Genomic DNA, 12,554 nt, shown 5'->3' on the forward strand with positions numbered 1-12,554 from the left:
CAAAAGGGAAAGTTTATATAGAGTCATTAGCATATAAGCATAGTGAAAACTAGTTTATAATTAGATAAAAGCGTGGAAAAAGGAGATTAATGGAGTAGAGGTTGTCGAAAGTAAGAGTGGTAGGACAGGAGAAACACAAATATTAATGAAGAAGGTGATTTGATTTTGGAGTTGAAGAGGGAGGGAGGGAAATTGATTCAGTCAGAGATTATTACTACTACTACTACAAGTACTACAGTCTACAGCCCAGGTAGCAGCAAAACATAATTAACCTTAATTAAAATTGAAATTGCAAAGAAGAGGGAAAAAAAAAAGGAAAAACAAAAAACAAGACTGAGAACGTGAAGGGGGCTCATTTCTCTCTCTTTCATTCTTTCTCTCTCCAACTGCGTCCTCTCCGATTACTTAGTTTGTTTCTGGCGACTGTTTTCCAGCAGCACTACACAAGTCAACACCAACTCGATCTTCATCTTCACGAGTATTTAAATTGAAGAGGAGATCTGGAAATGGTGGTTTAGAATAACTATATTTACTCCACCAAACAGACACCAATGTCCACCAAACGTGCCTATAAGCTCCGTATGTTTTCTTTGTTTTATTTTAATTTGTATTTATATTTGTAGGGAAGGATAGTTCCTTAACAAGTAGGTTTGCAGAGGAATTCGTAGCACACAGTAGCAGCGTCAACTGTCTTCAGATTGGTAGAAAGTCTTCCAGAGTATTAGTCACCGGCGGCGAGGATCACAAAGTCAATCTTTGGGCTATTGGAAAACCCAATGCTTTACTAGTCAGTATTCTTTCTTAACCTTACTTACAATAATACACCCACCCTATAATAGTAAGAATATATTAATAATCTAGTTTTGGATGCAGACTTTGTCGGGTCACTCCAGTGGGATTGATTCCGTATGCTTCGATTCTTCTGAGCTCTTGGTTGCTGCTGGCGCCGCTTCTGGAACTATCAAGCTTTGGGATTTAGAAGAGGCTAAAAGTAAGTATGTCTATACTATCAATTGCCTTGCAACCTACTTTTTTCTTTACCTTTTCTATTCATTCATTATTAATCACATTTTTTTTTTTTTTTTTTGTATAGTTGTTCGCACCCTCACTGGCCACAGATCCAACTGTATATCCGTCGACTTTCATCCCTTTGGAGAGTTCTTTGCATCTGGTTCTTTGGACACTAATCTTAAGATATGGGACATTAGAAGAAAGGGCTGCATACACACTTACAAGGGCCATACCCGTGGGGTTAATGCCATTCGATTTACACCTGATGGACGCTGGGTTGTCTCTGGTGGTCAGGACAACACTGTCAAGGTGTTTCATTTTTCTTATCTCCTGCTCCTTTTATGTTAAGCTTCTTATCATCCGGAGACCTTCATCAGTGGCGACATTGTGCACTTTGTTTTCATCTTTTCGTGGGAAAGCATCTAACAATTTGATTGCCTCTGATTCTTCATTTTTCTGATTACATAATCATATTTATCAACCTGAAGTGGCATTTACGAACACAGGGTTGGTGTAGAGTTATCGTTTGCTGGTTCCATTTCAGTAACTCTTAAGCAACTGAAGAATGCATTAGTTGCAAATGTTTGTCTTTTCTAGAACGCTCCCAAAATAATCGATCCTTGTTTTTCTCTAGTAAAATAGAACTGAGAACTTCTCATACTTTCCCTACTTCAATAGCATATTAATATATTATGGGGAATGAATGGTAAGGATGACGTGTTACTCTAAGTGAACGGGTAGTAATGATAATTATATTTGTCACATTACGGACAATATAAGTCGGATGAAGTGTGTACTTGCTAGCTTTCATACTTTTATGAAGAAATACTTCGTATATGTGAAAGGTTGATGATTGGTCTCTAATATTTATGTACCTTGTTTCCAACAGTTGTGGGATTTGACGGCCGGCAAGCTAATGCATGAATTCAAGGCTCACGAGGGACAGATTCAGTGCATAGATTTTCATCCACATGAATTTCTCTTGGCAACAGGTTTGCTATGCTTTCATATTCCAACTTTGTTTTTCCTTGAGTATATTTCAGTCATTCTGCAGCACTGTTAATTCCATTTTTACCTTTTTGGCATGAGGTAAAGGTAATGTGCAGTGCATCCATCTATTACAGATATCAGATTAGTTATGAAGGATTTTAATTAGCTTTTAGGAGGCTAAACACTTTTGTCTGGCCTTTAGTCTATGAGCATTGACAATAGCGATGATTTGTAAATCAAAGGTATATGCTTCTCTGGTAAATCTGATATTTTAAAATGGCAATTGATTGAAAAAGGCAGAAGTATACATTGGTGCTTGAAGGCTAGGGAAGATCTTTTGAGGCCATGCATATAAAGTACATTGATGTGTTGTGTCATTTTTATATGTCTTAACTCTTACGGCTTAGAGTCAGGGATCAAATTTTCTCTTTACCTTCAAAGCATTCTTTCTATTACATGGCAGATTGCATCTTCGCAAGGCCTGCTTTACAAACTTGCCCTTGGATTTCTGCTTCCTGTTTGATCAATTTTGCTTTGCCATGCTTTAGGTTCATCTGATAAGACAGTGAAATTTTGGGATCTTGAGACTTTTGAGCTTATTGGATCAGCAGGACCCGAGGTTAATATTTTTCTCTGATTGTTAATTGAAACTGGTTTCCATCTTCATGTTGGAAAATTGTTGTGTATTCTTCAATTAGCTGATTTGGTTTTACACTCTTTAGACATCTGGAGTCCGGTGTATGGCCTTTAATCCCGATGGAAGGAATGTGCTCTGTGGATTACATGAAAGCTTAAAGGTGAATTATTCTGTATAACAGCTACTTAAAGTTCTATAATTTGAGTCTCCTGTTTGTTTGAAATTGCATTCCGTTTTTGTCTCAATTCCTGACCCTCATAATTTAGGTATATTCTTGGGAACCTATTCGTTGCCATGATACCGTAGATGTTGGATGGTCCAAGTTATCAGATCTTAATATTCACGAGGGAAAGCTTCTTGGCTGCTCTTATAATCAGAGCTGTGTTGGAGTTTGGGTGGTGGATATCTCGGTAAACACACTCCATCTTGTATCATTGTCTCAGTTGATGTCTATTACTATTTGCTTGCTGAGGATGCTCAGTTACTTAGCCAACTTATCTAATAGCATTACTGCCATCCATGCAGCGCATCGAGCCATATTCTGTTTGTGCCCGCCCCAACTGCCATTTAGAATCTGCAGTATCAGACCACACTGCTAAGGATGGCTTGGGCAGGTTATCAACTTCAAATAACTCAGATCCTTTAGAAAAAGAGACAAAACCTTCTGGAAGACCTTTGTTGCCATCAAACACAAATCTCGTGCATAAAGATGGTAGACTAGCTGCAAGTATGTTAATAGTTCAAATAAGTGGTTTCTTCAATCTTTTGACTCTCCCGCTGCTCTGTCAGAATGAGAAGCTAAATACGGAGTTTGGATAATAACATACTTTCTTACTGCTTTTGTAGATCCTGCTGTACCTGGGACCCCTCAACGTATGAACTTGAGCACCAGTCCCAAAAATACCCTGCCCTCAACCGCAGTATCAAGCACGGTAGTTCAAAAAAGAAGTTCATCAAGAACCCAGTCAACTGCTAATGCTTCCACCTATAATAAATATGACATTTTGCCCATCATTGTCCCACGAAATGATGCAAGATCAGAGCAACCTGAAATCAAGAGAGAAGTTTTTTCCAGAAGAACTGCTCTTCATCCTGTGCAGTCAAAGTATAGTGACACAAGAAGGTTTTCACATGCAACTGAAGAAGCGGAAGGACCAGTTACTGCTGTCCAATCAGAAACCACAGGTGTTAAGGAGCCAGAATCAAATGGAGCTGCAAATAAGATTGTATTGCCTGCTTTCAGGAACCTCAATCTTAATGTTGCAGAGCGTAACAACATGAAGGATGAAAAGTGTACTGGATTGATGAAAGCCGAAAATAATTCCTCAATCCAGACTCTTGCCAGCTCTCAGCATGAAAGTTGTATGTCCACTGGCAACTTGCCTCTCTTTACCTTCTTGTCATACAAATATCTGTCAATCACAAATTGCTACTTTGGCAACTTCAAATTTTCAAATTGATTTACAGTTATCGTATTTTGTTTGTTGTCGGAAATTAGTGCATGCTCGTCCCCCCTGCTTATAAGTAGCCTTTTTCTTCTTTAACATGGGTACATTTACCATTAATCTGAAACTCCTTATTTTACCTATTATGCTGTGACGTGTGAGGGGCTCTTCTTCTGATTCCATATAATATATATTGCGGTCTTTTTCACGGAGAGAAGTTAGGCTTATGGTCAGTGATCAGCAATGATATATTACCAAATGATTTACATGTATCTTTGGGAGATGGGGTATGTTGATCATAATATATAGGTTTAATGATGGGAAACAAATGCCACAGACCTCCAACAAATTTCGTTCATTCGCACCAATATTTTATTTTTGTGGTTTAAGACCAAATGAAATATTTCTTGCCATAAAATTCACATAACTGCATTACCTAGTGAAAAAATGACATGAAGTTCTCATGTTTATCATCATCAACCTTAATTATACACTTAGCTCCAACACTATATCTCCGTAATAATCAAATACTAAAAAGATTTAAATCTCTCGCCTTTGCTACTTTCTACATAATTATTTGTCTTGTGTGTTTTTTTTAATTAATTTCTCTTCAACTTCCTCCCATCCAAACGAAAATAAGAGTTAGTGATGTATGTTAGATATGCTTCGCACATGAGGGCGATGCAAGATAATCAGGTCATTGTTCACTGAGGAGTTTGGTTAGGTGCAACTTTTGTTCGAAAAACAGATTTTCAGGTGGTTTTAAGCATTTTTTGAGGCCGCTCATGACTGATAGGGATAATTTCTGGGCGTTTGTAACAACCTTCATGAATTAAAAGTTTAACTCGTGACTGAAGTATTTGCTTTAAAGTTAAAGGCGTACTATGGCAAACGATGACTGAGAAGCCTTTCACTGTTGCATATATTCTTCAGATGAGATTCGGATCCCCAGAGCAAACAAAGACGCTGGTTTGGTGGAACATCAACGTGCTGGTATTATTTATTATTCTAGATAATTTCCACGTTTTTCCCTGTTCCTCTCTCAAGTTCTAAACTTTTACTTGAGCGAAGGCAGTCTTGAGTCTTATTTAATGTATCACTAGGAAGAACACGCTCACTGGTCACGAACTGGGAAAAGAGAGAAAAATCACCCACTTCTGAGGGCCCTAGTTCCAGCAATGCTGCTGTTACAGTCAATGCTGCTGACTCACGCCCTATTAATATGGTATGCCTTCTTTGCTTTGAGTTGATTTATCTGCCTTTCTTTCCTTCAGCTATCTGATTTTTGTGGCCCCTGTATCCATAAAAAGGCTTATAATCTATAACATAATCATGATTTAACTTCAACCGCTGGGTGTTTTATGGATTTCACTATTAGTTCTTATTAGTCTTCTTACGTTTGATTAGTGTGACTATTGAAGTTTCTTTTCGCTCTGCTTTTTTCTATTATTCAAATCTCGACGCAGTTTTCATCTTGGACCATCCAAAAATAACTTCAGTGCTTTCGTAGGGGAATGTTGTGCACATATGGCTCCTTACCCACCATAACTGGAAGCCAAAAGGCTTTGGGGATAACACTAGCGATTCCATTTGCGTCATTAGAGAGTTTTGTTTCTTTATCTTCATGTTTGCGAGTTTAATGTTGAATGTTCGTCTCACAGTGTGAAATTTTTCTTGGAAGTACTATGCTGTCCTTTAAACCAGGAGTTCCTAAATTTTAGTTCGATATAGTCTTTGTTTAGCACTAATTAAGCTAGTAAAATTTAGAGTATAAGGGCTGAAGAGTGCCAGTAAGATAGCTGAGAAGCTATTACTGGCTGTCTTTGCTACCTGTTTCAAAAGCCCCTTTCTTTCCTCATATTAAAAACATCCACACCTGTTCGGGGATTTTGGTAGGACAATTGTTGAGCTCACTAGTGAACCATGCCATTCTGACATATGTCATCATATTGCACATTGCTTGCTTGCTTGATTGATTGATTGGCAACACCACATCATACGCACTTCTATAACTGGGAGATACAGCAGATGAAAAAATAGTTAAATGCTAGGATATTGGATGTGAGTGGAGAAAAATTACTGGCTTCTAAATATAGGGTGGACAGAAGAAGTTCAAACCGGAACATAAAAAGGGGTCCATATAGAAGAAAATAAAAATAAAAATTTGGTCTTTAATGGTTCATACAAATGAAATGAGTAGTCATACCTTTTTACAGCCCTTTCAGGAAATTGTCCCAACTTTTTCACACATGATACTTGTTTCATACAATGGCGCAGTTACTAAAAAAAGTAATATTTTACTTGATGAGTTAGCACTGAAGACTTTCAAAAAAAAGCATTGATATGTTTATTTCAAGAAGTCTAGTGTCTAACTGACAGATTTACATTAAGCTGCCTTCCCCTCTTTCACTAAAATAAATTGTTGGCTTGTTTTGTAACTACCCTTCCTCTCTAGAATATATTGCAAGGGTGTTTCATAGTTACTTGGGAGAGGAGAATTAAAATTTATAGCTGAAGTGTATCTCTTAAAATTAGAACATAGGTCGATTTGACTTAGTTTTTCTTCTTCTTCCTTTTAGAATAGCATTATGTAATGTAGAACGTCCAAAAAAACATCTCTCTCAAGGCAGTGAACTTGTGTAACTGGCTTTCCTATAGCATGTTCTTCCAGTTCCTGAATCTAGATAAGATGGTATTCTATTGTGCTACCTTTTTATTTATTTATTTTTTATTTTTTTTACGACCGAGTGACCTTTACCTTCTGCATTTATTTGGTTGTGGTACTAAAAATTCGAACATGTTATTATTTCTACTTCTCTTACTGCCTCATAACTGTGATCTACTTTTATTCTTGAACTGTTTTTTGCTTATTGCCAGAAGTCAAAGCCACGGGGATATTCTCAGTCTACTGAAAAAGATCTTTCAGTCTCTGATAGTGATGTTGTAGCTGAGATAATTAGGAAACATGATCAGTTTCTTGGTTCGATGCAATCACGCCTTGGTAAATTACAGGTACATGTTCACTTCCCTTTACCGGTACAACATAAATCCCTCTCCCAAATATCCCTTCAATTTTTTTGGGTGCATTAGGTACTGTTATTCAGTGGCAGCAATTTTTTTTCTTGCTGACGAGGAACTGTTTATTATTGCCATTTCGTGAAGGCTTGAATCACGTAACCTTACTTGGGTTTAGAGTATGATGGCCCACAGCAAAGTGACACATTAAAACTCTACATACTTTTACTCCTTTCAATTTTCATTGCGGTCATTAGTCATCACTCAGATTATTTCATTACTCAGTTGTCAGAATGTAATGTTTGGTTTGGATTTGTAGCATTTAGTTATCTTTAGTGAATTTTGATCTTTAATTTGTCATATGCTTCAAATTTTGTTTCTGTTTACTATGTAGAGTCTTTACTCTTTTGTAGCTTTCCTCGTTTTTGGCTTCAAATTTTCTACTATATGTTTGTTAGTGACTTAATTTCACTTCCGTTTTCAGCAATTTACAAGAGAGAGGAAATATAAATTTGTCTAATACACTCACTTGTACGTTTTAAACGTGTTATTTTTGAAGTTCATGCTTCTGCTAGCATGGCCTTCAACATATAGTTCATTGTCCTTGTATTGTACTTCTATAGTGAGTATTAAAAAGCAATCCTCTTAGTAATACTGCTGTGTATGTTGGTACATTTGGCTACTTGGTGGTCTATAGATGGATACAAAATGTGTTCAAATTTCAGTACATTCTGTTTTGTTTCTTGTCCGTCTTTAAACACTTCACTGAGGAGTCATTATTCAGTGTATTTGTACAGACAGTTTGTGGTTGCATGGACAGGGTGGAGGAGGGGGAGTGAGGTAAGTGAGTGTCCCTTCCAAATATTTCCTATGTAGGAAGGATTCTAATTCTGAAGAAGCGAAAATGGATCCCTCCAATTCCCTCCCCTTTCATTTCCCTCTTAAACCAATTTGTTAATCAAACAAAGGATTTGGTACCCCTCCCCTCCCCTCCAAATCCCCTAATCCAGAGTCCAAACATGGCCTCAATATAATTTCTACCAGAAGTGATGTTTTTTGAAAATATCTGGCCTCCATGGAAAGCAGTTGAATTGTGAAACCTCTAATCATCTATGGACGAATTGTCCAATCTGAAAACATATGCCTCTTTAGCTATGTTGCTCGGACTCGGTAAGAAGTATTCGACACGGGTGCGTGTCCAAGGGTTATATGCGTCTATTTTATGAAGAAGATTCATGTTTTTGGTCTAAGATGAAGTGTCCGAGTGTCCTACTCACGTCCGAGCGTTGAATGTCCGACACGGGTATGCAAGGTAATATTGAAGAGTCCGAGCAACATAGCCCTTTAGTGGGCAAAAATCTCCTGCTACTTTGTTAGTGACTGGAGTCTGGAGTCATATAGGTTACATTGGCTTGCGAGTCCATTTCCTTCCGCGGACAAGTGTGGTGATTGACATTCTAACCATCTATGCCCATACGTGTAAATCAAACACTCCACTGTTTGACCCTGGAAACTTGCTTTAATGCAATTTCGGTTTGAATGAACTATTTGCTCCCTTGAGTGTCAGGCCAGACAATTAACTTGGGAGAAAAGAAAAGCAAAGATTTGATCCATTGTTTGAAGAAATGAAATTTAGATGCATTGTGAGAAGAAAGAATGACAAGCAGGAAAAACTTTAAAAAGTCTTAGAGAACTATTTTTGAAGTTACGTCTAGAAAAAACAAACAAACAAACAAACAACATTACCCTAGTTACCGCCTAAAAAAGGTTATTTTTTTTTCTAAAAAACAATTATTGTCCCCGTGATTAAATTCGTTAGCTTTGGCAAATATTGTCCATCCAACTTTCTTCACATGTTGTACGCTGATATGTGTCAGAATTTTTTTAACCATTTACTCAAGACCCCTTTTTTATACTCCGTACCAATATGGTAAGAGTTATTTTATTGCTAACAAGCTCTGTTTCAGGCAGTACATCGGTTTTGGGAGCGGAATGATATTAAAGGGGCGATATTTGCTATGGAAAAGATGGCTGATCATGGTGTAAGCCTTATGTATCTGAAACTTTTAACCCCCCTTCCCTTTTGTTCTCGAGTCTGTTCTTTACGTTGCCATGAAGAAACTCTCGGCATGAAACAAAATCTTTCCTAATCACCATTTATTACAGGTTATTGCTGATGTCATAAGTTTGTTGACGGAAAAACCCGATATAGTAACATTGGAAATTTGCACATGCCTCTTGCCACTACTTGCCAGCCTTCTTGCAAGTGAAATGGATAGGTAAGCTCAGTTGTGTACCTTACCTGCTGTCTAGATATTATCATCACTGCGATTGATATAGAAGACGTAAAACAATGCCACACTTCAGTTTGGCTACACGTGGGATGCAAAGAAGTGAGTGTCATAGATATGTGTGTTAGCCTCAAGTCCTCAACCCGAGTTACATGGATGTGGCCATCTTTCTGAAAATCATGGCAATAGGACAAGCAAGACAACCATAAGGGAAAACTGTTTCATATCTGTAATTATTGGAAATTTAGTTACGTGAGTCCGACTATTGAAAATTGATTTCAATGCTGAGTTACATGGATGTGGCCATCTTTCTAAAAATCATGGCAATAGGACAAGCAAGACAACCATAAGGGAAAACTGTTTCGTATCTGTAATATTGGAAATTTAGTTGCCCGAGTCTGACTGACTATTGGAAATTGATTTCAAACTACCTAGATTGAACTGAACGCATATCTCGATCTCAGTGATACTCAGTAATCTTGCTGGTTACACATTAATAGTTAGAATATGTTACATTCCGAATGAAAGTGGAGCGAACATTTCCGGGGTTCACATCATTTAATATATTACTCCGTATCAGGGTAGTGGACAGGTGTAGGTGCTTTTGAACCTGAATTTAGTAGAACACTTTATATCATGAATGCTTGCTTGCAAATGAACTCTCGTATTGTAAGATTTTGTTTTTAGTGCCTTCTGCTTTCTATGGGAGTACTATATAATCATTCTTTATCATGAACTGCCTTAGAGTTCTGCATTTGAGATCCTGATTAACTGCTTTTATCATACTCAGACATCTAGGTATTTCACTTGAACTGCTGGTGAAGCTGGTCAGGGTATTTGGCTCAGTGGTTTATTCAACAATATCAGCTTCATCTTCAGTGGGTGTAGATATTGAAGCTGAGCAAAGGTGTGTTTCAATTTCTTGTGACCTTTGTTTCCTTAATTTTGACACAAATAGTAGGAAAAGGGAGGGAAGTGGGATGGGGAGGTGGAATGGATCAACGAAGTTTTCCTTCCATATCTTTCCTATGTCGAAAAGATGTTGATTAGAAAATGGATCCCTCCATTTCCCTCCCCCTCCACATTCCTTTCTACCCAATTTGTTTACCAAACTAGAGATTTTGCACCGCTCATTCATCTTCCCTTCCCTTCCCTCCAATTCGCAATCCAAACAAGCTGTTAACCTCTTATGTCAAAAGTTACCATGTATTCATCTTGTACCTGAGATAAATTCTCTGTCTCACTTAAAACGATACTCCTATTGGTAAATCTCTAGGTTGGAGCGTTGCAACCATTGCTATGTTGAACTTGAAAGAGTAAAGCGCTGCTTGCCAGTGCTTATGAGGTGAGAACAGTTGCTGCCTTGTTCCTTGGGTTTTCCCTGTGTGGAAGACAAAACAACTAACTTCTGTTGTATGCTTGCAGAAAAGGGGGCTCAGTTGCGAAGTCGGCTCAGGAGCTGAATTTAGCTCTAAATTCAGTTTGTGAATGATGTCGCATCCTCTTCGTAGAACACCCATTTGACAGCACTTGATCTTCTCGTAATTTCGGGCCAAAGTAACATTGTCGTTGTGCCTGAACACTAACCAATACTGTTCATGTTCATACTTGACGGAAACCGAAGATAGATGACGAGTGAACCGACACAAATGATCAACTAGCCACAACTTTCTTCTATTCTGACCTGTGAAGATGTTAAGAGTGAACTTTACAACCCCTTTTACACGCCCTCGAGCGGGTTGAATTGAGAGTTTATTATCAATCATATGTAGAAAGTAGGTAATTTTGGCTGCTTGTATGATATCTACCTGTGTAGATGATTAGCGTGTTGCCCTGGGACGCTTGTTAATTGTATCAGTTCTATTTATCGAGTTATTACATGTGAATGCTCTACCCAATGTAACACGGTTTTATGATCTTGTTTGTCATAATTAGTCTGGGGTTGTTTTACTCTTCCCTCTCCAAACACCATCAGTATTTAGCAACTACATTCCTCCAGATCCAATTTGAAAAATAAGTGCAGTTGCAAATTCTTAAGAACAATCCTTGTCAATCTGGTTACCTCAGCATAAAGGTTGATCTTTGCTTGCTCGATCTCGACTGTGCTGAGTGTCGTAAATTATCACGCCGTAAATTTAAGGGTTGCAGTTCAAGTTTGAATAACTGGTTTGGTCCTTGTGGGTTCAACTCTTGAAAATGAACAAGTATGCTCGACCATCTCCATATTCTCCAACAATGATTCTAATCTCTTTGACAACCCACTCTTTCTTATCATTTCTCACTCATTTGTTTCACTATTCTTCAATTTTAATTTTATAATAAAAATACTCCTCCAACCACAATTTTATCCACTCATCATCTTTCCAATTTAACTCTCCTTCAAAATAAGTTAGAAGGTAGAACATTATTATTATTATTATTTTTTTTTTTTTTTTGGCAACCAAGGTAGAACATTATTGATATGATGATATTGGTATCATTTCGTAGAGGAAAAAAAATGAAGAATTTAGGTATGATTTTTACAATTTTTATTTATTTATTTATTGTGGAATGTAAGATTTTTATTAGGCTCAAGTCATAAACTATTACACATTACCTAGTTTAAATAACCAAAACACTAACAACTACAATTACAAGCTATTACATTGGTGTAATTGAGTTGATCCAAACCATTTTCTTAGCATGCTTTGTATTATCCATTTGTGCTGTCAATCTACTCCTCAGTAGCCTGTTAATATGCTGTACAAGAACTCCTTGTCTCTGCAGTACACCCTCTATTCTGGCTATGTTTCGTTGCTGTCATACAACATAACACTGCCATGACAACAAAGAAACACACACTCCTCTTGAATGGTGACCAATTCCTACTGCCTATCCATACAATACCATTACCATAAGGTACAAGAAAGTGTAAACTCGAACAAACACCTTTTAGTACCATTCTGGTAGTCTCTTTTGCTGCATTACAGATGCAACACTCTTCATCATCACTCACTCCATGCCTAAATAATTTATCCTTCACATTCAAAGCATTCCTGAAAATAAGCCAACATAAGAAACTGTGTTTAGGTAGACACCATCTATCCCAGACCAGCTTTGCCCATCCCATCTTATGTTCCTTGTCTCAGCCAATGGTACCCTGAATTGACAGTGTACCCTTCTGAT

General features: G+C 37.6%; 1 protein-coding gene across 2 annotated transcripts; it reads left to right on the plus strand.

The window, feature by feature from the left end:
- On the plus strand, positions 1-11,339 carry LOC141642991 (katanin p80 WD40 repeat-containing subunit B1 homolog KTN80.3-like). 2 transcript variants are annotated; one of them, XM_074452001.1, is made up of 18 exons: positions 1-579; positions 657-787; positions 874-991; positions 1,094-1,320; positions 1,901-2,003; positions 2,550-2,620; positions 2,724-2,798; positions 2,905-3,048; positions 3,164-3,365; positions 3,485-4,000; positions 5,017-5,076; positions 5,187-5,308; positions 6,961-7,095; positions 9,066-9,140; positions 9,265-9,377; positions 10,180-10,296; positions 10,666-10,734; positions 10,815-11,339. In XM_074452001.1, exons 1-18 carry the CDS (start codon positions 552-554, stop codon positions 10,879-10,881), a joined length of 2,373 nt encoding a protein of 790 aa, XP_074308102.1. In that variant the 5' UTR covers positions 1-551; the 3' UTR covers positions 10,882-11,339. The 2 variants fall into 2 exon arrangements, with proteins under 2 accessions (XP_074308102.1, XP_074308103.1); XM_074452002.1 differs by having other exon boundaries at positions 256-579; positions 6,964-7,095.
- The last annotated feature ends 1,215 nt before the right edge of the window (positions 11,340-12,554 follow it).

Source organism: Silene latifolia, chromosome 2 (genome assembly GCF_048544455.1).
Source record: "Silene latifolia isolate original U9 population chromosome 2, ASM4854445v1, whole genome shotgun sequence".
NCBI lineage: Eukaryota > Viridiplantae > Streptophyta > Magnoliopsida > Caryophyllales > Caryophyllaceae > Silene > Silene latifolia.

Coding starts and splice junctions, on each gene's coding strand:
- LOC141642991 (XM_074452001.1), top strand. CDS start 552: ATGTCCACCAAACGTGCCTATAAGCTCC. Junction 788..873: donor GAAAACCCAATGCTTTACTA/GTCAGTATTCTT, acceptor TTTTGGATGCAG/ACTTTGTCGGGTCACTCCAG. Junction 5,077..5,186: donor GGTGGAACATCAACGTGCTG/GTATTATTTATT, acceptor ATGTATCACTAG/GAAGAACACGCTCACTGGTC.